At 44.4% G+C, this 26778-nt stretch overlaps 1 protein-coding gene across 1 annotated transcript; it reads right to left on the bottom strand.

The window, feature by feature from the left end:
* Window positions 1-17043: 17043 nt before the first annotated feature.
* TCHH (trichohyalin) lies at window positions 17044-26503 on the bottom strand. The gene is made up of 4 exons (XM_060201678.1): window positions 26422-26503; window positions 24235-24403; window positions 20417-22854; window positions 17044-20365 (listed from the first exon to the last, which is right to left on the bottom strand). The coding sequence occupies exons 2-4, from the start codon at window positions 24370-24372 to the stop codon at window positions 17353-17355; spliced, it is 5589 nt and encodes a 1862-aa protein (XP_060057661.1). The 5' UTR covers window positions 24373-24403; window positions 26422-26503; the 3' UTR covers window positions 17044-17352.
* Window positions 26504-26778: the final 275 nt, after the last annotated feature.

Raw genomic sequence — 26778 nt, 5'->3', positions numbered from 1 at the left:
AAGACTGAACATGTCCATGTAGGGAGACCACGCTCATCATTTTAACTGAGTATAAAATTCTTAATATTCCCCTAAGTGGGAGAAGACTTCTGTTGAGAAATGGGATTGGCCTGTGATAGCATCTTAAGTCTGATCAGTTTAAACCCCTTGAGTGCCAATTATTTCTCAGACATTAAGCCAGGCAATAGAGGTGGTTAAAGTCCTGGAGCTCATGAGTCAGCCTCATGAGAAAGGGTTCAGTTGACACTAAATATGTTCTAGACAGGACTGAAAAGAAGTCTTGGGGAGACATTATATAACTGATATTGATTATCTGAAAGGTTTTTATGGGGATGAGAAGAGGAGTCGAAAGAGAAAAGAGGGCCAGGGAGATAGCCATAATAATAGTACAAGAGTTCTCATGCCTGAGACTCTGAGCTCCCAGGTTCAATCCCCAGTATTACCATAAATCAGAGCTGAGCAGTGCTTCGGTATCTCCCTCTCACTTTAAAAATAAATAAGTAAATAAAATAGTTTTTAAAATAAAGAGATGAGGATTAATATTTATTGAATGCTCGTTGAACATAAGGAATGTTAAGCACTTCATGTGAGCACTGCTCAGCTCTGGCATATGGTAGTGTGCAGGACTGAACCTGGGACTTAGGATCCTCAGGCATGAGTGTCTCTTTGCATAACCATTATGCTCTCTATCCCCACAGCTACTACCCCTTTTAGCAGATAAGGAAATGAAGGCTCCTGGATGATAAATAACTTGCCTGTAGTTTTGTACCCAGTAAATGGCAATGCCAAGATTCGGAATAACAATGCCCCCTTAGGAAACACGCCTCTCAAATTATCTTGAGTTTCTTATTCTTTTTATTTTATATAGTTCTCTTTTTAAAATTTTTTTAAATACTTATTTATTCCCTTTTGTTGCTTTACTGCTGTAGTTATTATTCTTGTTGTTATTAATGTCGTCGTTGGATAGGACAGAGAGAAATGGAGAGAGGAAGGGAAGACAGAGAGGGGAAGAGAAAGATAGATACCTGTAGACCTGGTGGACTCTTCACTTCTGTGGGCTCTGATTACACAGCCAACCTGCTCTCACTTTTACTGTCAGAACCTTGATGGACTGTAACCAATCAGCTTGTATTGTGCCTAGCTTGGAACAGATAAAAACTGGGTACTGGTACAAGTTCAGGTCTGGTAGGAATCGGCCTTTAACTCATTCAAAAGTAAACATAGCTCCCTACCCTCCATGCAGCCTCAGTCTCATTCTTTGGTTATTCTTTTTTTTTTTTCTTTAAATTTTTTTATTATCTTTATTTATTGGATAGAGACAGTCAGAAATCAAGAGGGAAGGGAGGGATACAGAGGGTGAGAGATAGAGAGACACCTGCAGCCCTGCTTCACCACTTGTGAAGCTTTCCCCCTGCAGGTGGGGACTGGGGGCTCGAACCTGCGTCCTTGCGCATTGTAACGTGTGCGCTCAACCTGGTGCGCCACCACCCAGCCCCAACGTCTTTGGTAATTCTTGAGCTATAACACTGAACAGCTATATTATGGAATTATTCATAGTATCACAACTTTCCAATAACCCACTACTTCACACAACACTGGGCATTTATTGGTTTTGTAACTGAGCAAGAGATGATGAAAAAATATTAATAAATTCTAGTTTTTAAAATTTATTTTTTTTATCCAGGGCTGTTGCTGGTGGCCATTTTTTTTATTGGATAGGAGAGAGAGAAATTGAGAAGGGAGGGGAGATAGAGAGGGAGAGAGACAGATAGACACTTGCAGACCTGCTTCACCACTTGTGAAGTGACCCCCTTGTAGGTGGAGAGCCGGGGCTCAAACTGGGATTTTTGCACAGGTCCTTGAGCTTCTATGTACTATGCGCGCTTAACCCGGTACAACACTGCCCGGCCCCTTAGACATTTTCTTAAATTTTTATTTATTTATTGGATAGAGACAGAGAGAAATTGAGGGGGGGAGATAGAGAGGGAGAAACAGAGAGACACCTGCAGCCCTGCTTCACTTGTGAAGCTTTCCCCCTGCAGGTAGGGACCGGGGGCTTGAACCTGGGTCCTTGTGCACTGTAATGTGTACACTTAGCTAGGTACATCACCTCCTGGCCCCAACAACCAGTACTGTTAAGATATAAACTCTGATTTGTATCTATTATTGTTAAGAAAGGGATTTCAGTTTACCTCTACTAGTGTTAAGAAAGAAACAATAGTTTGACCTTTAAACACTTGTCTTTAAGAAAAGAGCTCTGGTTAACATCTGTTAGTTAAGAAGAAAATTCTAGTTTAATCCTTGTTAGACATATTGCACTGAAAACGGCAACACCCAGCTTTACAAAATGGGCTTTTTAACATACGACTGACTGAAGACCTGGAGTGCAGCACATAAGCGAGTGAGCTGAGCCTATATGAAAAGCAAGACAACACTAAAATGCGGAGTGGGAGAGGAGATGATTTTAGAAGTGATTCAACTAATTTCTTTGGGAAATATGTGAAAACGGTGTCTGTCTAAGCCTTAGAAAAGAATAAAGACATTGAGAGATATGAGCAAGGGGGAAAAAAAAAGAATGGTGCAAGGTCTAAGACAGCAAGCAGCCTGAAGGCAATCCTGAGTGTGTGTGTGTGTGTGTGTGTGGGGGGGGCTCTTTATACATTACTAGGGGGCTAGAGTTGCTTCCTTCCCATTGGTGGATAGGAGTGAACTCACAATCTAACCCTCTTGGGGGGAGGAGAAGTGAGCAAAGATATGGGAAGTGAGGAGGGGGGTGGGCAGGCTAGGTTAACAGAAGAAAAAGAGGGCCTGACTGATGAAAGCCATGGGCTGCAGCCATGCAGGCTGTATCTCACACCTCCATTTTCCCCTGTCAGAGAGGGATTGATTTGAGAGATATTCTTCTTTTGCCCCTTTGGCCGGTGATTTTCACTTTTATTCTTCTTAATAAAGTTTTCCTTTATGACTTCCTTACTAGCAGTTATGTGTTATTTATAATGATTTTTAAAATATTTTATTTTTGAACTTTTTCAATTGGCAATCTGAAGGGATTTTTAATTTTTCTCCTCCTCCAGAGTTCTCCACTATGGCTGAAGAACATCCAACAAAGCCCAGCAGCTCACTGGATTAGTCCAGGAATTTGATCTGAGGATAATTTTTTTTTTTTAAAGTTTCTTTACATGGTAAGGTAGAGAAGCTAACTGTTAAAAAAAATTTTTTTAAGCCCTTTTAGAAAAAGGAAAGACAGAGGTTGGGTGGTGGTGCACCTGGTTGAGCATATACATTACAGTGTTCAAGGACCCAGATTCTAGCTCCCGGTTCCCACTTGCAGTGGGGAAGCTTTACAAATACTGAAATAATACTGCGGGTGTCTCTCTTCCTCTGTATCTCCCTCTGAATTTCTCTTTTTCTCTATACGAAAGAAGCAAATAATATTTTAAAATAATGTAAATAAATCTTTGAAAAATAAAATTGAAAAAAGGAAAAAGGAGAAAATCAATCTCCCTCCCTCTCTCCTTCCTTCTATCCCTCCCTTCTTTCCTTCCTTCCTTCTTTCCTTCCTTCAGAAGTCACATAACTGACTCCGATAGTCCATTGTGCTTCAGATGAGCAGTTCCTGAAAGAAGGCCCTCCAACTTATCTGTTTTTGAGGCTCCTGGCTTGACGGTTCTGTGTAAGATCCCAAATCTGCATTGCATGATCTGTTCCTGAGAGGACTCCAGCTTGTTCTACTCTGGTGAGAGATCCTGATCTAGCAGAGCTACTTCTGAGACCCACTGGCATTGGTGGACTTGATGGGTCCCCATATTTGGCTTGTGTACACATTGTTTCCTAAAAATTCCATGCCTTAGTTCCATCATTCTGCTTAGCTCCTGAGTGAGGAGATTCCCACCTGGGCGCCATGCTATGCCTGAGAGAGACTTGAGACCTCAACTCATGTTGGCAGTCTATTTCTGAGACCCCTGCACCCCTCCGACATCAGTGTCTTTCTTCGTCTAGCATTGTTGTCCTCCTTAATTTATAGCTGAGCCCCCTTCAAGTTTTTACTTGATGTTTTGCCTGAGAGCTACCTAGCATTGGCCTTCTGCTTAATTCTGGGTAAGACCTCCACAGTTTGTGCTGATAGTTTGTTTTTAAAGAAAAGACTTCCAACTCTGTGCCTTTTAATAGGTGAATTCAGGCCATTGACATTTATTGATATCAAAGATTGCAGATATTTTAATGCCATTCTTATAGATATTTAGAGTGTTCTGATATATGGCATATTTATGCTGGTCTAACTGTTTATAGGAGACCTTTCAGAACTTCTTTCAGAGCAGGCTTGGTGATGGTTGATTCTTTCAACTGTTGCTTGTCTGAGAAGGTTTTTATGCCTCCACAGAGTCAGAAAGACAGTCTATCAGGATACAGTATTCTTGGTTTAAAGCCTTTCTCATTGAACACTTGATAGATATCTTGCCATTCTCTTCTGGCCTGTAGTGTTTGTGTGGTGAAGTCTGCTGTTAATCTTATGGGTTTTCCTCTGTAGGTGACTCTTTATTTTTCTCTTGCAGCCTTCAGGATCCTTTCTTTATCCTTATTCATTTCCATTCTAAATAGGATGTATCTTGGTGTCTTTAAATCTGGATTAATTCTGTTTGGGACCCTCTGGGCTTCTAGAACCTTTATGTCTTTGATGCTGTCTAGACTAGAGAATTTCTCAGCTATTATGTCCTAAAGAATGCTTTCTTCCCCTCCCTCTCTTTCTTCCTCTGGTAAGCCAATAATGTGTATATTATTTCTTTTGAAGTCATCCCATAGGTCTCTGTTGTTGTTTTCAGTATCTCTTAATCTCTTTTTGAGATCTCTTACTTCTTTTTTAGTTGTCTCTAATTCATCCTTTATCTTGCTAATTCTGTCTTCAGCCTCATTTATTCTATCCTCTCTCCCCTCTACTGTTTCCTAGAGTTTAACTATTTTGTTACCCTGTTCTGATACAGTTTTGGCTTGTTTAGCTAGCTGTGTTCTTAGCTCAGCTATTTCAGCTTTCAGCTCTCTAATAACCTTGAGATAATTAGTGTTTTCTTCCAGAGTCTCCTTTCTTGTTTCTGCATTTTTTATGACAATTCTTTGAAACTCTTTACTCACTCCTGTGATTATTTCCTTAACTGGTGTTTGGATGTTGACCTCATTATTTTTTGCTTCAACCTTTGGAAGGCTTTTAGCTGGACTCTTGTCCTGGTTAATTTCTCCAATATTCCTTCTTGTTTGTTTAACCATCCTATATATTATGTTATGAGGTCTCTCTCTCAGTACTTTTCAAATTACTGATCACTCTTGCCTGGATTGACTTGGGTCTAAATAAGATACTTAAAGGGTTCACAGTTGTGGAAATTGACAGTTGTTTCAATGTTATTTTAATCCCTGAGTTGGAGCACAGTGGCTTAAAAGCCTCTTTTGTTCTTTTTCTTCCCTGAGGCTATGGGAGCCTGAGGGCTTTTAAACTATAAGTAGGCTTCTTAGCTTAATCCCTCACTCCTGACCAAGAGATAAAGCAGGGTGTGGCAGAGATAATCCAGTGGTTATGTAAAAAGACTTTCATAGCCTCACCACTAGACCACTGAGCTATAGATCTTCTCCTGAGTTTCCTGGTTAGTTCTCTGTCCCCTGGTTCCAGTTAAGGCCTCCCCTCTCCTGCTCAGCCTTCTGAGGGCAGTAGCAATGGAGACTCATATTTGCATTTGATGAGTCTTCGGGGGAGTCCTCTCCTCCCTTCAGCTGTCTTTTTGGTGGTGAAACAGACTGGATGTGGTGTCTCAACTGGTAAACTGACAGATTGTTACCAGCCACTTAATCTCTCCCTAGGCTCGCTCCTCTTTGTCCACGAGCCACACGTATTTGCACTCACTAGTGATTTGGTGGGTTCCTGAAGTCGTTCTAGTCCTGTCTTGTTGTGGTCCCAGGTGATCCCTTTGGTATTTCTAGTTGACCCAGGAGAGAAGAGGAGAGAAACACAGCTGCTGCTGCTCCGTAGCCCCCTAGTCTAAGCATTTAATGTTTCATATTTGTAAACTGATTGAATCATGACACTGGGCTTAAATTTTTAAAGCATTTCTAAAAGTAACATTTTTCCCCCAAATAATAGAAACCTATGACTTTAGACCAGATAGATCAGAATCATTTGGTCCTCTCAGTATCCATGATATAGTTATTAACAGATAGAGTTAGATGACAGAATTCATTGTGAGGTCAATTATAGTATAGTAAACACTAACTATGGAATTTTCAAAGAAAACCAAGCTTCCAAGTAACTTGGTAATAATAATGATGATAATAATTATTATCTATTGCCTTCTAAAGAGATTTCCTATCTTCTGTCCACCCTGAGGTCCATCTCCCCATCTGCTGTATTCCTACTCTATCATTCCTATTTATTTAACATTTTGTCCTGGTTTATATCTTTTAGCCACCAAGTTACAGATGTTTTTATGATTCCATCCTGACTTCCCTGAGCAGATGACCTTACCAATGTGTCCCAAAGTCTCACTTCTCCAGAGCCCTAAACTACTAGGGAAAGAGAGAAACAGGCTGGGAGTATGTATTGACCTGCTAATGCCCATGTCCAGCAGAGAAGCAATTATAGAAACCAGAACTTCCATCTTCTGTACCCTATAAAGAATTGTGGTCCATACTCCCAGTGGGGGATAAATGTTAGGGGAAGATGATCAAGGGCTCTCAACTCCAATTCCATCAGGACCCAGAAGAAGAGGAAAACAGGAGGACATTCAGAAGTAACAGGTGTAGATGTGACTTAGGAAGGAAGGGAAGGCAGGGCCATAGAAAAAGTGGGCTAATATATATATAAATATAGAGTTATAAAAATAATAGTCAACATATATCTGTGACCTTGGGAAAACTAATGCAGTTTTCTTTTTTTTAATATTTGTTTATTTATTCCCTTTTGTTGCCCTTTTTTATTGTTGTAGTTATTATTATTATTGTCATTGTTGTTTAATGCAGTTTTCAATGGAGGGGATGGGGACACAGAAGTCTGGTGGTGGGCATGGTATGGAATTATACTCCTGTTACCTCATAATTTTGTAAACAAATATTAAATCACTAATAAAAATTTTAAAAAGTGTCGTATGCTTTACATTGGTTTGTTCTAGCCCTCCCCCGCCAAGAGAATTGGATCAGTCCAGTTAATTTCGCGGGCCCGCTTGGCCCCGCCCCAAGGAACCCCGAGAGAGGGTTCCTGAGTTCGAGAGTGCCAGAGTTTTCAGAGGGTTCCGGAGTACGAGAGTTCGAGAGTTCCTGAGTTCGAGAGTAAGAGAGAGTGCTTATGCCTCCGCAGAGACAGCAGAGTTCTGTTTGGTGATTAAAGAAATATAGCTTCCCTGCCCAGCCGTTGTCTCCGCGTCTCTGTTACCCGCCCGTGAAGCTAACTCGGCCAGCAAGAGCTTACAATTTTTAACAACAAAAAAGAAAAGAACTCTGGTTAACATCTATTAGTTAAGAAGAAAACTCTAGTTTAATCCTTGTTGCATATCCTTCACTGGAAAGGGCAACATCCAGATTTACAAAATGGGCTTTTTGGCATATGACTGACTGAAGACCTGGAGTGCAGCATGGAAGTGAGTGAGCTGAGTCTATATGAAAAGCAAGACAACACAAAAATGGGGAGATGGGGGCAATTGATTTTAGAAATGATTTGAGTAACTGACCTTCATCCTTTTTCTTGGAGAGCCTTTCCCTGTATAGATCCACATGCTGTGCTGAACTCTGGGAAAAAGCCAAAAGAACAGATTGCTATTTCCTCTTATAGTACAATGCCACCAGCTTTCCATCAATATCCGATTAAACTTACTCTAATTTTCCTAATACCATTTGTGAGATCTAGACTTTCATTATCACTAAGAAGTCTACTTCCCCCACCACCCCCACCAGGATTCCTTCTCTCCTTTTCTCTTTCCCTTCCTTGTCTCCTGTTTCTCTTAAGGGACCCTACATGTTCAGACCAAGAGGAATGAAGTACTTACTTGTGGTTGGAAATGCAAAAGTGTAAGTGGTCTTGCTAAAATTCGATGGGAAAAAATAGTGCACTGTTTAGAGTTTGAAAGGTAACCCAAGGTTAGAACAATGCATATATTAAGCATTGAGACAGGTAGAAAAGAGAGGTAGCTTAAGTAATTCAACCCTTACTTGTCGCATATAACCAAAAGGTCTAGATTACCCACTTAAGTATGATAAACTCAAACAGTATTATTATTTTATTTTAAATATTTAAATTTTTTTACCTCGTATTTTTTTCTTTATTGGGTGATTAGTGGTTTACAGTTGACAGTAAAACACAGTAGTTTTTATATGTGTAACATTTCTCAGTTTTCTATACTCCCCCCATTCTCCTCTGTCATCATGTTCCAGGACCTGAACCTTGAACAATATTTATATTTTATAAATAAAGTTTTTATTATTTTTATGGGAGTGGGGTGCCCAAGCTGAGGAGCAGCAGGGTCGATTTTCTGCAATGACTACACCAATGAGGGTTGACCACCAGCAGTTTTTCAGGAGGAAGAAGAGGAAACGCAGATTCCTGGTCCTGGGCAGTTAAGACAACCTTCATTCTGTTGGAATTTTCAACCTTGCTGGCAGTGGGAAATAAACGTTTGTTGGAGATGGTATTTATTTAAAGACAAAGATTGTCTTTTAACTTTGGTCCTAAAACTGCCCCAGGGGAGCTCTGCAGCCCTAAATTGAGGGACTAGTGTTTACTATAATAGAAGGCAGAAGGAAGGACTGCCTTTAATCCCCAGCAAGGTATTTGCATACTTAAGGAGGAGATGGGGCTATTTAGAGAGAAGAGGAATTTTCTGTTTAACATAATTTTACTGCAAGAGCTAAACTCCTGGAGAGTTTAACAAATTTGAAGTTTTCCTCTGAGCAAAGAAAAAAAACAAATGGGGCTAGGTGGTGACACACCTGGTTAAATGCACACACTATAGCGTGCAAGGACCTGGATTCAAGTCCCTGTCCCCATCTGCAGGGGGAAAGCTTCACAGGTGATGATGCAGGTCTGCATCAGGATTGGTCACCACTGGTGAAGCTTTCTCCCTGCAGGTAGAGACTAGGAGCTTGAACCTAGGTCCTTGTGCTCTAGGTCCTGTATGCGCTACAGGATGCACCACCACTTAGCCCCTTGTATATGTTATTTACAATGATTCTATTTAAAAAAAATAAACATAGTGAAAAAAAACAACGACCCTAGAATTTGACATATAACTTGAGGAACTTGAACTCAGATTCAAAGTCACTGTTTAACCACTTATCCATACATAAAGGATGATAATGTTTACATTTTGGTGTAAAGATCTCATATATATATTTCTTCCTGATTTTCTCTCAAATTCTCTTTCTTTCTTTCTTTCTTCTTCTTTTTTTTGCTGGGGATCTGTGCCTGCATGATTCCACCATTCCTGGTAGAATTTTTTTTTTTTTTTTTTTTGCCTTCAGGTGGCTGGGGGTGCTCAGTGACTGCACTACGAATCCACTGCTCCTGTGGCCATTTTTTCAATTCTTTAGAAAGGACAAAGGTGCCCAGACTATTAAATGGGGAAAGCAAAGTCTCCTCAACAAATGATGTTGGAAAAAAATGGGTTGAAACACACAGAAGAATGAAACTGAACCACTATATTTCACCAAACACAAAAGTAAATCCCAAGTGGATCAAGGACTTGGATGTCAGATCAGAAACTATCAGATACTTTGAGGAAAATATTGGCAGAACTCTTTTCCGCATACATTTTAAAGACATCTTCAATGAAACGAATCCAGTTACAAAGAAGACTATGGCAAGCATAAACTTCTGTGACTACATCAGATTAAAAAGCTTCTGCACAGCAAAAGAAACCACTACCCAAACCAAGAGACCCCTCACAGAATGGAAGAAAATCTTTACATGCCATACATCAGACAAGAGTTTAATAATGAGAATATATAAAGAGCTTGCCAAACTCAACAAGAAGAAAACAAATAACCCCATCCAAAAATGGGGAGAGGACATGGACAGAATATTCACCACAGAAGAGATCCAAAAGGCTGAGAAACATATGAAAAATGCTCCAAGTCTTTAATTGTCAGAGAAATGTAAATAAAGACAACCATGAGATACCACTTCACTCATGTGAGAACGTCATACATCAGAAAAGGTAGCAGCAACAAATGCTGTAGAGGTTGTTGGGACAAAGGAACCCTCCTGCACTGTTAGTGGGAATGTAAATTGGTCCAACCTCTGTGGAGAGCAGTCTGGAGAACTCTCAGAAGTCTAGAAATGGACCTATCCTATGATCCTGCAATTCCTCTCCTGGGGATAGATCCTGAGGAACCCAACACACCCATCTCAAAAGATTTGTATATACCGGGAGTCGGGCTGTAGCGCAGCGGGTTAAGCGCACGTGGCACAAAGCATAAGGACCGGCATAAGGATCCTGGTTCGAACCCCGGCTCCCCACCTGCAGAGGTCACTTCACAGGTGGTGAAGCAGGTCTGCAGGTGTCTATCTTTCTCTCCTCCTCTCTGTCTTCCCCTCCTCTCTCCATTTCTCTCTGTCCTATCCAACAACGAGAACAACAATAATAACTACAACAATAAAACAACAAGGGCAACAAAAGGGAATAAATAAATAAAATAAATATTAAAAAAATATTTGTATATACCTATGCTCTTAGCAGCACAATTTGTAATAGCCAAAACCCTCAAACAACTCAGGTGTCCAATAACAGATGAGTGGCTGAGCAAGTTGTGGTATATATACACAAAAGAATACTTACTACTCAGCTATAAAAAATGGTGACTTCACTGTTTTCAGCCCATCTTGGATGGAGCTTGAAGAAATCGTGTTAAGTAAAATAAGTCAGAAACAGAAGGATGAATATGGGATGATCTCATTCTCAGGCAGAAGTTGAAAACCAAGATCAGAAGAGAAAACACAAGTAGAACTTGAACTGGAGTTGGTGTATTGCACCAAAGTAAAAGACTCTGGGGTTGGTGGATGGGAGAATACAGGTCCAAGAAGGATGACAGAGGACCTAGTTGGGGTTATATTATTATATGGAAAACTGGGAAATGTTATGCCTGTAGAAACTATTGGGGGGTCCTCCATTTTATAGATAGCTAGGAGGCATATTTTAGTTATATTCCAAAGGGCCTGTGACTATACTAGTTTTTTTTTTTTTTTCCCCTGAGCCTGAAATCTGATATGCAGGTGGATCCTAATTATTGTCTGGGGAGATGATGCCATGGCTGGAAAAGGAACAGAAAGCTGGATCAGGGAAGAGAGTAGTTCCCTATTATGGGGAAGGGGTATAAATATTGTTGACTGTAAACTCCATCGATTTGATTTGGTCTGGGGCCCATATTCAGTTTAGGAGCCTATGTGACCTCTGCATCCCTGTAGATCTGAGCTCACATTCTGTGGTCATGAGTAGGAACATTCCAAGCTGCCACAATATCAGAACCCATCTTCCTCAGGTGTAGCATAGAATATGTTCCATCCTCCCTTCAGATGGAACATTCTCTACCGTTGTTGATCCAATTTGTTCAAATTGAAGATCTGATGCTTCATCTTGTAGAGAGTGTCATGTTTCTTTTCTTTTTCTTTTTTTCCCTTTTTTTTTCTTTTTTCTAAGGAGGGGTGTTGTTACAAGAAGTCAGATTAAATATTTTTTTCTTTTCCAGAAAAGCCACTAATTAGGAAGGAAATATGCACCCTATGTTCATAGCTATATTATTCACAATAGCCAAAGATTGGAAACAGCCTAGATACTAACAACAGGTGACTGGCTAAAGAAGTTGTGGTATGGGAGTCAGGCGGTGGCGCAGCAGGTTAAGCGCATGTGGTACAAAGTGCAAGGACTGACAAAGGGATGCTGGTTCAAGTCCCCGGCTCTCCATCTGCAGGAGAGTTGCTTTACAAGCAGTGAAGCAGGTCTGCAGGTGTCTGTCTTTCCCCCTCTCTGTCTTCTCCTCCTCTCTCCATTTCTTTCTGTCCTATCCAATAACGACGACATCAATAACCACAACAATGTTAAACAACAAGGGCAACAAAAAGGAAAATAAATAAATATATATATAAAAGAAGTTGTGGGATAATATATTCATTCCATGGAATACTACTCTGAAATCAAAACAGATGATATCGTGCCCTTTGGGACAAAATAGATGGAATTGGAGGTGATTATGCTTAGCAAAATAAATAAAGAGATGAAAGACAACTACCTGATAGTTTTATTCATATGTGGAATAAAGAGAACTGCTATACATGAAATTAAAAAAAAACAGAAGCAAGAAAACTGTTTCTGAGATTTATGAGAACTATGGTGGTTGGTTATCTTTGGGAGGTGGGAGGGTGGAAATACAGAATTTGGTGGTGGGTGTGGTGTGGAACTATACACTGTAATTTTATAACCTTGTAACCTATCACTAATCACAAATTAAAAAATGAAAAAAATTGTCGTGGATATCCCAAAGATTAAGAAAATGATAACCTGTTTAGAAATCTAGTTTTTGGGTTAGTTTCATATGATTACATGTGACTGTCACCTCCCTACTTAACAAGGGAAACATATGCTTATTATATATTACATAGATTACAGTCTTCAAAAGATTATAGTTCTAGTACACTTACTGAACAAAATAATAATTACTATGACTGAATAAAAATATTAGCAATGTATAATTAATGTAGATGATGGAGCAGAGATGTGATCATGATATTTAACCAAGGACTATTTAGTTTTACTTTGAATGGAACCAAGTTTCAGGACTTCTTTTTCTCTTTAGAAGAGAATAGTAGTAATTAAACTAATAGATTTATAAACTAGAGGGCATCTTGGATCAGGAAACTAGAAATGGTGTGAGTTTAGGTTTTTCTTAATGAATAAATGTAGGATGGTAGGAAAGAACTGTAGACAGGAAATTTAGAGACAAATAGAGAGTAGCTCAGGTGTGATTGGCTAGAAAGGAAAGGTCTTTTGAAACTGGAACTGTGCTCAGAAGAATCATTTCCTTCAGTTAATTATGTTCCCTACTTTTGATTAGCTAAAGGTAGAAATTCAGGTGAAGTGTTATTTAATTCAATTTGACAGTTTCAGCAATACTAGCACAATGTTTGAGTTAAAATCATTTTCTTTCTTTCTTTGTTTATTTTTAAAAAATATTTATTTATTTATTTCCTTTTGTTTCCCTGGTTGTTTTATTGTTGTAGTTATTATTGTTGTTGTTGGATAGGACAGAGAGAAATGGAGAGAAGAGGGGAAGACAGAGAGGGGGAGAGAAAGATAGACACCTACAGACCTGCTTCACTGCCTGTGAAGCAACTCCCCTGCAGGTGGGGAGCCAGGGGTCTTTTTTTATTTTTTAAGATATGGGAAAAAATTTTGTGATACTTAATCTAGCTCATGGTTTCAAATACAAAATAATGGAGACCCAGAAAGCTAAAGTAGCTTGCATGAGAATATCCAGATAATAAAAAAGAGGAATGAACTGGAATGACTACTTGACCACTGTATGCGTATCATCTAGAATACTTTGCACATAGGTCAAGCTCAATAATGTTTGTTGAATCAGTGAACCAGTCCTCTTCTAATTCTTTGCAGCATTCTCTCCACTGTATCATGAAAAATATGGTAGCTCTAATAAAAAACAAGTGTCTTTGAACAACCATGTCTTGCTTAGACAATGTCTAAGGACAAAGATGATCACAACATAAATGAGTTCACCTTGTAACATAACTACATTTAATGGTTTCTTAATTTACTAGGGTTATTATCACAGAGTGTAACAGATTGGGTGACTTTATCACCAGGAATATATATATATGTATATATATATGTATATATGAATATATTTATTTGCTGGTAATATTCATTTTTCTTTTTCAAATTGAGAGTTAATTGACATATGATATTTATTAGTTTCATGTTGGTTTCTTTCCAGGGCCACAAAGAAGGATTTATTAGATTCATTTTAGGCTTCTATGCTTGACTTGTAGATAACCATCTTTTTCCTGTACCCTCCTATAATCTTCCCTTTGATGTGTTCATTTCTCTTCATCCTCCTTTTTTTCCCTTTCCTTTCCTTTTTCTTACTTCTAGACATATGGTGGTGCCGAGGGTTGAACCTGGGATCTTTGGTGCCACAGGGATACAAATCCTTTTTCATAATCATTATGCTATCTGCCTGGTCCCATTTCTTCTTCTTGTAAGGACCCCATTATTTTTGGATTAGAGTCCATCTAATGACCACATTTTATTAAATTACCAATTTAATATGCCATTTATCCAAATGTTACATTCCAAGGTAATGTGAAGGTTATGATTTCAACATCTGAATGTTTAGAGAGGACACAATTCAGTCCATAACAAATTGAGACCAGTTTTCTTTTTTGACACAGAGAATAATAAATCTTCAACTTCATTCCCTAGAAGCAACTAAAATAATGTCAGTTGAGCTTCCAGTTCATAGTTAAGCAGCTAACTTCCTAACAGCTAAAAGGTCCACTTACATTGTTTAGGTGGAGCAGGAGAATTTGCATGTCAACTTGTCCTTCTGCTGGCATGCTAAAAGAACAGCCACAAAGCATGTGCTGGCTGACAGTTTTAAATACTATGTTGTTATAATTGTGATGAAACAATACTTCTTTGGAAATAGGTGCCTACTCATCTTGTAAAGTGTTACATGAAGTTTCAAGGATTTTGATTGCTTTTATAGTTATCGTTGAACTGTAGCTTATTTGTTGAGTGTATATTTTAGGAGTATCTGCTTTTATAAGGAAACTCTGAAGTGAGTGCCCATTGAGAGAGTCCTGGGAAGAACAAGGATGGCTCCCATGGTTTCTGTGAAGATCCTTAAGTAAGCAAAAGAAGACACTTATTTTAAGAGAAATTTTGTCTTGCTGTTAGAAATCATTTGAAAGAGATTAAGTTCCAAGAATGATAAGCTTCTTGGTCTCTGATGTATGGTGAGGTAATAGTGAAAAATAACATGAAAGTTTATCTCAGCATGTCAAAACTAGATGACCAGTCAACTAAACACACACACACACACACACACACACACACACACACACACACACACATTTCCAGATCCCATCTTGAGTCAGCACCAGTTATTTGTGTTTAAGTTAGAGAGAACCGGGTGCTCCTTAAAGAAAGAAAATGACACCTCACTCTATGGAAATAATACTTGGGAACTGCAGATTTAGATGTTTTATCTCTACCACTGACCAAAATGTTGAGTGACTATAACTTAAAACATCTCACCCACGACCCTCACAATTAAAAGTGATGCTATCTCAATCAGGGCCTCTTTGGACTTATTCTTAGCTACTAATGAACACAAAATAAACAGACTCCAGTTGGCAAGACAGGGTTATTTGGATCTGGAGTATTTAGATAATTTGATACTTTGGGCTTGGTTATTATTAAGCGCCGCTATGTTCCATTGCTGGGGAGCCAGAGACAATCCGAACTGCCCCTGCGGCTACAGACAGACTATGACCCACATAGTCAACGACTGCCACCTCTCCAGATTCAAAGGAGGTCTCAAAACTTTACATCAAGCTCAACCTGACGCTGTTGACTGGCTACGGAAGAAGGGCAAATGCTAGTAGTAGTAGTAGTATTAAGCACCTACTAAGTCACCTTATCTATTGTGTAATTTAAGTTGACTGGTCATCTAGTTTCAGAAATGCTGAGATAAACTTTCATGTTATTTTTTTACTATTGACTCACCAGACATCAGAGACCAAGAAACTCATTATTCACTTAAAGATTGACAAATACTGGGGATACCATTACCTATTATTTGTTGTGACTAGTGTATGGCTGGAAGAAAGGGAGTAGAAAAGTGTGGATTCAATAATAAAAATACTTGAAAGGGGAATTTTAGTTTGGGTAAGGAAATAATATAAGGTTCATCTTAACCAGGAAAAATAATGGCCATGTAGACATTTTTTCTTTTACATATTTAGACATAGCTAAAAGCAGTCAAATACTATTATGTGACTGGGAATGTGTATTGGTTTCTGATTCAAAAAATAAAGAGAGAGAAGTTGAGAGGGAAAGGGGGGTAGAGAAGTGCAGAGAGATACCTTCAGTACTGCTTCACTGTTTATGAAGTCTCCTCCCTGCAGGTGGGGGGCCAGGGACATGAACCCAGCTCCTTGTGCACAGTAACATGTGTGCTCTCTCAGATGTACCACTTTCCAGCTCCAGGAATTTATATAACATTAGATCTTGGGTTGTGACTTAAGGCATACTTAAGACAGACAAGAGGAACTATTTGCCAAACATTTATTTCCCAACAACTGCTTCAACAAGAATGTCACTAAGTGTCAGTAGCCTTCAAAGGAATGTGGGCTGATTTTTTTTTTTTTTTTAAATCATAGGGCCTGGAGGAACTTGATCTTCTGTTGACAAAAAATTCCCATTCCCTCCCCCAAAATATCCTCTGTAATCTCTTATTGGCCTTAGAGCAAGAGAGATGTTCACAGGATACTGAGTAGGTTTACTCTCAGTAAAATGAACAAAGGTAGTAATATTCTCAAATTCATCAAAGATTGGGGAAAGGGAAATGAGCACTACAGACTACAGCAGTTTTAAAATTTGGACTTTCGAGTTGAGAAATATTTTGCTTTTGTTTCATGAAATTTTAAGTGCTTATGAATTAAGTGTAAAAATAATCTTAAGTTTTACCTCCAAGTTACATATATTTCTCTTAACAGATGTTTATTTGGATTATGGGCTGATTTCACATGGGAAAGGGGCTCTGTAGAAGTTACCCTCCATTATTTAATGGTGTTCAAACTGTCACCTCACAGAATCTGTGCTAATTATGCCACTAAATATGAGAGGTTATTTGGAGGTACATGTGTGTACTTCAGGTTCAAAATGAAATCCCTGCTTGAACATAAATATCTTAAGTTGCTACGTGATGGATCAACTGTCAGATTCTCAGATTGTCGCGTTATTCTTCCTATCTTAGAAAGCAATATACTCCAAACAAAACTTTTTTTCAAACTTAATGGTTTATTTGTTTTTGTTTATTTTTTTAGATGCACACCACATCCGCACCAAAGAGCAAAGACATTCTGAAGTAAGGAATTACTTGAAGAAGATCAAAAGGGGGGTAGTAGAAAGTACATGAAATGAGAGTAGTTTAAGAATCTGGGGGCGGGGGCGCCGGGGGGGGGGAGGACATTCTAATATCAGAGAGGTTCCCCATAACCAGAAACATTTGGGCCATCTGGCATCCAGTGTTCCTTTGTTTCTTCTTTGCTCGAAGCTTTGGCAGGTGCCGGGGTCCGGGCAGGCTTTCTCAGGGGCGGTACTGAGACCTCTGCTCCTGGATGTACTCGTAGAGTGGGCTGGAGCGCACAGGGACATGGGCAGACTGCGGCCGCCCGCTGCGCTGCTCTTCCTGGGATCTCTTCTCCCACTGGCGGCGCCTCTGCTCTTTCTCCTCTTCCTCCTCCTCCTGGCGGCGGAGCTGCTCCTCCCGGAACTTCCTCTCGCGCTCCTGCACTTCCTGCCGCAGCTCTTCCTCCTGCAGGCGCCTCTTCTCCCGGACAAACTGCTCCTCCCTCTCCTCGCGCTGCAGCTGCTGCGGCTCTTCGCGGGACTTTCTGTCGCGCAGTTGCTGTTCTTCCTCCTCAAACTTTCTGTCACGTTCCCGGCGCAGCTGCTCCTCCTCCTCATGGAACTTACTGTCCCGCACCTGCTGTTCGCGTTCCTGGCGCCTCAGCTGTTCCTCCTCCTCCTCCAACTTTCTGTCGCGGTCCTGGCGGCGCAGCTGCTGCTCCTCCTGTTCTTGACGGAGCTGCTCCTCAAACTTTCTGTCACGTTCCCGGCGCAGTTGTTGCTCGCGCTCCAGGCGGCGCAGCTGCTGCTCCTCCTCCGCCTCAAACTTTCTGTCACGTTCTTGGCGCCTCAGTTGCCGCTCCTCCCGTTCCCGAAGAAGCTGCTCCTCCTCTTCAAACTTTCTGTCGCGCTCCTGGCGCAGTTGCTGCTGCTCCTCGCGGAAATTTCTGTCACGTTCCCGGCGCAGTTGTTGCTCGCGCTCCTGACGCCGCAGCTGCTGTTCCTCCTCAAACTTTCTGTCACGTTCCTGGCGCAGTTGTTGCTCGCGCTCCTGGCGGCGCAGCTGCTGCTCCTCCTGTTCCCGTCGGAGCTGCTGCTCCTCAAACTTTCTGTCAGGTTCCCGTCGCAGTTGTTGCTCGCGCTCCTGGCGGCGCAGCTGCTGCTCCTCCTGTTCCCGTCGGAGCTGCTGCTCCTCAAACTTTCTGTCAGGTTCCCGTCGCAGTTGTTGCTCGCCCTCCTGACGCCGCAGCTGCTGTTCCTCTTCAAACTTTCTGTCACGTTCCCGGCGCAGTTGTTGCTCGCGCTCCTGACGCCGCAGCTGCTGTTCCTCTTCAAACTTTCTGTCACGTTCCCGGCGCAGTTGTTGCTCGCGCTCCTGGCGGCGCAGCTGCTGCTCCTCCTGTTCCCGTCGGAGCTGCTGCTCCTCAAACTTTCTGTCACGTTCCCGGCGCAGTTGTTGCTCGCGCTCCTGGCGGCGCAGCTGCTGCTCCTCCTGTTCCCGTCGGAGCTGCTGCTCCTCAAACTTTCTGTCACGTTCCCGGCGCAGTTGTTGCTCGCGCTCCTGGCGGCGCAGCTGCTGCTCCTCCTGTTCCCGTCGGAGCTGCTGCTCCTCAAACTTTCTGTCAGGTTCCTGTCGCAGTTGTTGCTCGCCCTCCTGACGCCGCAGCTGCTGTTCCTCTTCAAACTTTCTGTCACGTTCCCGGCGCAGTTGTTGCTCGCGCTCCTGGCGGCGCAGCTGCTGCTCCTCCTGTTCCCGTCGGAGCTGCTGCTCCTCAAACTTTCTGTCACGTTCCCGGCGCAGTTGTTGCTCGCGCTCCTGGCGGCGCAGCTGCTGCTCCTCCTGTTCCCGTCGGAGCTGCTGCTCCTCAAACTTTCTGTCAGGTTCCCGTCGCAGTTGTTGCTCGCGCTCCTGGCGGCGCAGCTGCTGTTCCTCCTGTTCCCGTCGGAGCTGCTGCTCCTCAAACTTTCTGTCAGGTTCCCGTCGCAGTTGTTGCTCGCGCTCCTGGCGGCGCAGCTGCTGTTCCTCCTCAAACTTTCTGTCACGTTCCCGGCGCAGCTGTTGCTCGCGCTCCTGGCGGCGCAGCTGCTGCTCCTCCTCCGCCTCAAACTTTCTGTCACGTTCTTGGCGCCTCAGTTGCCGCTCCTCCCGTTCCCGAAGGAGTTGCTCCTCCTCTTCAAACTTGCTGTCGCGCTCCTGGCGGCGCAGCTGCTGCTGCTCCTCGCGGAAATTTCTATCACGTTCCCGGCGTAGCTGCTGGTCTTCACGTTCCTGACGGAGCTGCTCCTCCTCCTCCTCCTCAAACTTTCTGTCACTCTCCCGACGCTGCAGCTGCTCTTCCTGGCGGAGCTTTCTGTCGCGCTCCCGGCGCAGCTGTTGCTCGCGTTCCAGGCGGCGCAGGTGCTGCTCCTGCTCGCGGAACTTTCTGTCTTCCTCCTTCAGCAGCTGCTCTTCCTCTTGCAGCTCCCTGTCTCGCTTCTGCCTGCTCCTCTCTCTCACCCCCAGCTCGTCCCGTTGGCGTCGGCTCTCGCGCTCCCGGAGACCCTGGGGTTGTCTGCCCTCTTCTTCCTCCTCTGGGAGTTGGGAGTAGAGCCTGCTCCTGCGGGCCTCACTTTCCTTTTCCGGTTGCCACTGCCACTTCAGGTCGTGGCTCTGTGCCTCCTCCCGGAATTGCCTCTGGCGGTCCCGGCGCTGCAGCTCCTCCTGCAGCAGCGGCTGCTCCTCCCAGAGCTGCCGGCCACGCTCCTGGCGCCTCTCCTCTCTCTGCAGCAGCTCCTCCTCCCGAGACGGCCTCCTGCGCTGCTCCCTCTTCAGCGAGAGCTCCTCTTCCAGATCCCTCCTCTGGAGCTCCTGGCGCCTCTCCTCTCTAAGCAGCAGCTCCTCCTCGCTCTTCAGCTGCTCCCGCCGCGGGGCGGGCCTGGAGAACAGCGCAGGGCTGCGCCTCCGACTCTCCTCCTCCAGGCTCCTCCACTTCTGGCCCGGGCGCTCCTCCTCCAGGCGCTGCTGGGCACGCTCCCGCCGCTGGGAGCTTGGCTGCTCCTCTTCCTCCTCCTCTTGCAGGAACCGCTGCTCCTGCTCTCGCAGTTGGCGACGTGCCTCCTCCTCATGCTCCCGGCGCTCCTCCGCCCTCAGCTGCCGCTCCCGCTGCTGGTCCGCGGGTCTGGCGGACAGCCGCTGGAGGCGCCTCTCGCTCTCGTCCTCCAGCCGCCACTGCAAGTCGCGCCGCTGCGCTTCCTCCTCCTGCAGGCGCGCGCTCTCTTCCTGGCGCAGCCGCTGCTCGCGCTCCCGCTGGAGAGACCGGGACCTCTGCTCCTCCGGCTCCCGCAGCTGCTGCCTCTGCTCCTCCCGCTGCCGCTGCTCTTCGCGCTCTTCCTGCAGCCTCAGCTCCTCTTGCCTGCGGGGCCTGGAGTAGACTTTGCTCTGCCGTGCTTCGACCTCGCTTTCCAGCTGCCACTGCCAACTTTGGGAGGGTGTGTGCGCCTGCTCCTCCTCCTCAGCCAGCTGTTGCTCGCGCCTCACCACGCGCCTGTTCTCTCGCTCCCGCCTCAGCTCCTGCTCCAGGCGCGCCTCCTGCTCGCGCCTCTCTTGCTGTTCTCGCCTCTCTTCCTGCTCTAGGCGCGCCTCCTGCTCGCGCCTCTCTTGCTGTTCTCGCCTCAGCTCCTGCTCCAGGCGCGCCTCCTGCTCGCGCCTCTCTTGCTGTTCTCGCCTCTCTTCCTGCTCCAGGCGCGCCTCCTGCTCGCGCCTCTTTTGCTGTTCTCGCCTCTCTTCCTGCTCTAGGCGCGCCTCCTGCTCGCGCCTCTCTTGCTGTTCTCGCCTCAGCTCCTGCTCCAGGCGCGCCTCCTGCTCGCGCCTCTCCTCCCAGCGCCTCAGCTCCTGTTCGCGCCTCTCTTCCTGCTGGCGCCTGAGCTCTGGCTCATGCCTCTCCTGTTCCAGGAGCGCTTCCTGCTCGCGTCTCTTCTGGCGCCTCAGCTGCAGTTCCTGGCTCTCCTGCTCGCGCCTCTCCTGCTCCAGGCGCGCTTCCTGCTCCCGCCTCTTTTCCTTGCGCCTCAGGTCCTCTTCTTGCCTTACTTGCTCCTGGAGCCTGAGCTGCTCTTCACGCCTCTCCTCCTGCTCCAGGCGCGCTTCCCGTTCGCGCCTCTCCTGGCGCCTCAGCTCTTGTTCGCGCCTCTCCTCCAGCTCCAGGCGCGCTTCCCGTTTGCGCCTCTCCTCTTGGCGCCTCAGCTCCTGTTCGCGCCTCTCCTCCTGCTCCAGGCGCGCTTCCCGTTCGCGTCTCTCCTCTTGGCGCCTCAGCTCCTGTTCGCGCCTCTCCTCCAGCTCCAGGCGCGCTTCGCGTTCGCGTCTCTCCTCTTGGCGCCTCAGCTCCTGTTCGCGCCTCTCCTGCTCCAGGCGCGCTTCCCGTTTGAGCCTCTCCTCCTGCTCCAGGCGCGCTTCCTGCTCGCGCCTCTTCGCCTTGGTCTTGAGCTCCTGTTCGCGCCTCTCCTCCTGCTCCAGGCGCGCTTCCCGTTCGCGTCTTTCCTCCTGGCGCCTCAGCTCCTGTTCGCGCCTCTCCTCCTGCTCCAGGCGCGCTTCCCGTTCGCGTCTTTCCTCCTGGCGCCTCAGCTCCTGTTCGCGCCTCTCCTCCTGCTCCAGGCGCGCTTCCCGTTCGCGTCTTTCCTCCTGGCGCCTCAGCTCTTGTTCGCGCCTCTCCTCCAGCTCCAGGCGCGCTTCCCGTTTGCGCCTCTCCTCTTGGCGCCTCAGCTCCTGTTCGCGCCTCTCCTCCTGCTCCAGGCGCGCTTCCCGTTCGCGTCTTTCCTCCTGGCGCCTCAGCTCCTGTTCGCGCCTCTCCTCCTGCTCCAGGCGCGCTTCCCGTTCGCGTCTTTCCTCCTGGCGCCTCAGCTCCTGTTCGCGCCTCTCCTCCTGCTCCAGGCGCGCTTCCCGTTCGCGTCTTTCCTCCTGGCGCCTCAGCTCCTGTTCGCGCCTCTCCTCCTGTTCCAGGCGCGCTTCCCTTTCGCGCCTCTCCTCCTGGCGCCTCAGCTCCTGTTCACGCCTCTCCTCCAGCTCCAGGCGCGCTTCCTGCTCGCGTTTCTTCTGGCGCCTCAGCTCCAGTTCCTGGCTCTCCTCCTGCTCCAAACTGGGTTCTTGTTCGCGCCTCTTCACCTTGGTCTTGAGCTCCTGTTCGCGCCTCTCCTCCTGGCGCCTCAGTTCAGGCTCGCGCACCTCCTCCCGCTCCTGGAGCTCTCTGGGCCGGCGCACCCCGTCTTCCAGGCGCGCCCGCCTCTCCTGTCGCTGCAGCTCCTGCCTCTCCTCCTGGCGTTCCCTCTGCTCGCGCCTTGGCCGCTGCACCTGCCGCTCTTGGTCTTCAAGTCTCGGTTCCTGCCCTTTGCGCCCCTGCAGCCGCGCTTCCTCCTCCACAAGCTCTTCGGGTTCGCGCCTTCGCCACCGCTGGCGGTCCTCCCTCAGTTCCTCGTCCTCAGCGAGCTCTCTCTCCCGTTCCTGCCTCTTCCGCCTGCTTTCTTCCTCCAGCTGTCTGTCCTGGGACTCGAACCTCCTTTGATCTTCCCTTCTGCGATCTTCTGAAGGGCTCCTCTTCCCCTCAAGCTTGGCTCCCTGCTCTTCGAGCCCAGAGGCCTGGCTGAGAGCGTAGTAACAAGCTTGAGCCATCTTGAAAATGAACAGGAGGAATTCGTTGAAATCGACAACCCCGTTACAGTCGCGATCCAGAAGTTCCAGGGTCAGGTCTACTGTCTCTGGGTCATGTGGCCTCTGGGAAAGGGGAAAAAATAAAGAGAGAAAAGAAATTCTTACAAAGTACAGGCTGGTAGTGAACTCTCAAGCCTACACAATGTCTGTGTTAGGATATGCTGATACTCAAAATATATTAAGGTCAAACTAGAAACATTTCCAGTGTGTAGAGTATTGTCTCATGTGAACTGTGAACGTCTCATTTAAATGTAAAAAGTAAAGAAAAAGTCTGGGGAGAGAGCATAATGGCTATGCAAAAAGCTTTCATGCCTGAGTCTCAAAGGTCACAGATTCAATCTCTAGTACAATCATAAGCCATAGTTGAGTAGTGCTGTCCTCTGATTCTCTGTCACTGTGTCTCTCATTAAAGTAAATAAAATATTTTAAAACGCAACAAATTATTAAGACCAAATATTCAACATTAAAAACTGAAACTTTGCATCTTTTAATTAAAATCTGAGATAAAAAAGAGAAATTCTCTTTAGCTAGGTGCATAAGAATGAACTCACTCTTGAGAGAAACACAATGGGAAATTTATGAAGATTCACAGCTGTCATTTCTGTCTGAAATAGTACTCCTATTCCCTATTCCTACCTCCAGATGACTTATAGAGACACAAAGGAAAAGACACCACAGCAAAAACTTCCCCCAGTTGGAGGGAGTGCAGGTTTGAACTGGGGTCTCACAACAAAGCAGGTGCTGCCTTCTTTCTTTTAAAAAAATTTACTTATTTCCTTTTTGTTGCCCTTGTTTTTACTGTTGTAGTTATTATTGTTATTGATGTTGTCATTGTTGGGTAGGACAGAGAGAAATGGAGAGAGGAGGGGAAGACAGACCTGCTTCACTGCCTGTGATGCAACGCCCCTGCGGGTGGGGAGCCGGGGCTGGAACCAGGATCCTCACACTGTTCCTTGTGCTTTGCACCATGTGCGCTTAAGGTGCTGCGCTACTGCCTGACTCCCTGGTGCTGCCTTCTTAGGTGAACTGTCTTTCTAGTCTTGTCTCATATTTGAAAATAGAATAAACCACCTGTGGGAACACCACTTTAGTAGAGGGAAGACTGATTTTGGATATTGAAATTTTGAAACAAATTTAAGCTCCTTTCAAATCTAGTTCGATCTGTCATATTTGGTGATAACTCACCATGAACAGATCATTCACATGAACATTGTCATAAGTCCATGACATACTTTCCACCAACTTCTTTAGTATTCTTTTGTATTCAGACAATGACAATTAAATACCTCTAAACACAAAAAAAAGAAGAAAAAAAAAAAGAAAAGGAATGTAGTGTGATGTGAAATGGATGTAAAATCACCGTTCTTTGTTCTAGTTTCTTCCAAGAAGAAATTTCAGAACCCCAAATCAATAAAAGATTTCCTTTTCATATTATTTTCTTACCTGAAGAACATCTCCAAATTCTCTTTCAAGAAGGTTTTTCAGGTCTTTCTTGCTTAATGCTGCCCCATCACAATCATGTGAGGCATACTGGTTGAAAGTTTCGGTGATATCCAAGACGCTTCTCAGAAGTGGAGACATTTTTTTTCTTTTGTTTCTTTCAAGATTAAACCTAGAAAATTAAAAAAGCTACAGAATCAAAACTGAACTTGGATCTTGGTGAGGCTTCATCTCCTCTGTTATATGAAGATGCCTAAATCATATTTATTTTTAAACATTTATTTATTTTCCCTTTTGTTGCCCTTGTTTTTATTGTTGTTGTAATTATTATTGTTGTTATTGATGTCATCATTGTTAGATAGGACAGAGAGAAATGAAGAAAGGAGGGAAAACAGAGAGGATGGGAGAAAGATAGACACCCGCAGACCTGCTTCACAGCCTGTGAAGTGACTCCCCTGCAGGTGGGGAGCTGGGGGCTCGAACCAGGATTCCTGCACAGGTCCTTGCCCTTTGTGCCATGTGCTTAACCCACTGTGCTACCACCTGACTCCCAATGATATTTATTTTATTATTGAATGGAGACAAAAATATTGGGAGAGGAGGGGGAGATAGAGAGGGAAAGAGTTGGAGAGTCAACCTGCAGCCCTGTTTCATAATTTGTGAAGCTTTCCTCCTGTAGGTGGGAACCAGGGGCTTGAACTTGGGTCCTGGCACACTGTAATATGTGTGTTTAACCAGGTGCACCACTGCCTGCCCCCCTCAATCATTTGACTTTACAATAGTAATTATTATTTTTTTTATTGGATAAAACAGAGAAAAATTGAGAAGGGAGGGGAAGATAGAAGAGAGAGTGATAGACACCTACAAACTTGCTTCACCACTTGTGAATTGACCCCCCCTGCAAGTGGGGAGCCAGGGGCTTGAGATGGGCTCCTTCATGCTATGTGCACTTAACCTGGTGCACCAATGCCCCCCCAATCCAATAGTAATTATTTTCAACTAAGGTTTTCATATTATTCTATCACTGAATACAGCACTAAGGAAAGGGAATTGAAAGCCTGAGAAATTTTAAGTTAGATAATTATTTTCAAGTTACAGTCAGCTTTTGGTTATTCTCTCTCTGGATTCTCTATCCCCTGTCCTTCTTTGTCTGTCCAACTCTCTAGCATATTTCAGCTCAGACAGTGAAGAGAAGAGTATAGGCATTTAAATTTGATGTGTTACTACTAGTGAATATCTTCCTCTAAAGTTAAATAAAGAGTTGAAGTCCAAATGGGGAAGGAATATTTAAGGGTATTTTAGAGAGAATAGAAGTCATGTGTTCCTGATTGTGGCAACAACACTATATGTAGTAAGTAGAACAATGAAAATCTACTATGGACTGTTCTGCAACTCCATAAGGGATTTGGAAATAAAACTCATGAGCCAGCAGTTATAAGATTAAACACTACCTCTTCCTAGTCCAAGATGGCTTTGAAATATGCACATAGGCAGTGCAAAAACATATATTCCAATGCCTCAACTCAGTTATTGTAGATATGTTCAATCACCAATATCACTGAGAGGTACTATGTGACTGGATACCAGATCCAATGTATCTAACTTAACCTAGAAAACTTTGAATACTACTGATTTTATTGTTAGCTTTTGTTAAGACCAAACATGCCACTTGAATCACGGCATTAAAAACAAAACAAAACAGGACTTAGCCAGTAGCTGATCAATGTTAAATTCATGGAATATTTGAATAAAAAACTGGGTGAATACAGTGGTTCATCTAGCTATCTTCGTCATTTACTACTCAACTTTTATACTCAGATGCTACAACTACATATTGATAGCACATATTGGGATATATATATATATATCTCCATGCATCTAGAAGGAAGACTTTGGAGATGGTGTTTTCAGCAAGATGAAATTCACCAGAGTTACACAGGACCACCCCTAACCCCTGACATGCAAACAAATGTGTAGAATTCAGAGCCATCAGAGAAGAGCCATGTCTCTATTCAGGCAATAGTTCCAACCATAAGAAGATGGCATTGAGTTAGTGAGATTTCCATGTCCCTGTAAGATATGGATGCCTCTGGCATACAGACTGTCCTCAGTCCCTCCACCCCTAGCATCTCCAACAAATGGACAATGAGACATTGCGCAGAGGAGCATGATCCCCTGAATGGAACTTACCCACTCCACCAGAGGAAGAAGTCGAGTGCTCACTGACACCGCTGGCAAGTGTACTGGGCTACTGGGATCCAAGCCTTTTATAGAGGTTTTAATTGTGCCCTGGAGAGCAACTTGGGGAGGAGACACCCATTCTGTGGGATGGCCTGATTCATTCCCAACCAAGCCCAGCTCCACCTCTGTCTCCAAGAATGGCTTGTTTATCTCACTATTTGCTCACACAGCTATTTGGCACGAGTTTCACAAAACTTGCCTCCTGACAGGGTATGGACTCCACCTAACATGAAAAAGTAGAGTATTTGAGAGAATATCTTGTTCTTTTTAATTGTTAAAATTAAATCAAACCAGGGCCACTGAAAT

This window comes from Erinaceus europaeus, chromosome 11 (assembly GCF_950295315.1).
Source record: "Erinaceus europaeus chromosome 11, mEriEur2.1, whole genome shotgun sequence".
Lineage (NCBI taxonomy): Eukaryota > Metazoa > Chordata > Mammalia > Eulipotyphla > Erinaceidae > Erinaceus > Erinaceus europaeus.
Note: the sequence above shows the minus strand (reverse complement) of the source record. Positions and strands in the feature narration are given on the sequence as shown.

What these genes read in the sequence shown, in the direction of transcription:
- TCHH (XM_060201678.1), bottom strand. Translation starts at nt 24,372, where the DNA reads ATGTCTCCACTTCTGAGAAGCGTCTTGGATATCACCGAAACTTTCAAC. An exon ending in AATTTGGAGATGTTCTTCAG is followed by an intron (nt 22,855 to 24,234) that starts GTAAGAAAATAA and finishes CCCCTTTCCCAG; the next exon opens with AGGCCACATGACCCAGAGAC. An exon ending in CGGGAGCCGGAGGAGCAGAG is followed by an intron (nt 20,366 to 20,416) that starts GTCCCGGTCTCT and finishes CCAGGAAGAGAG; the next exon opens with CGCGCGCCTGCAGGAGGAGG.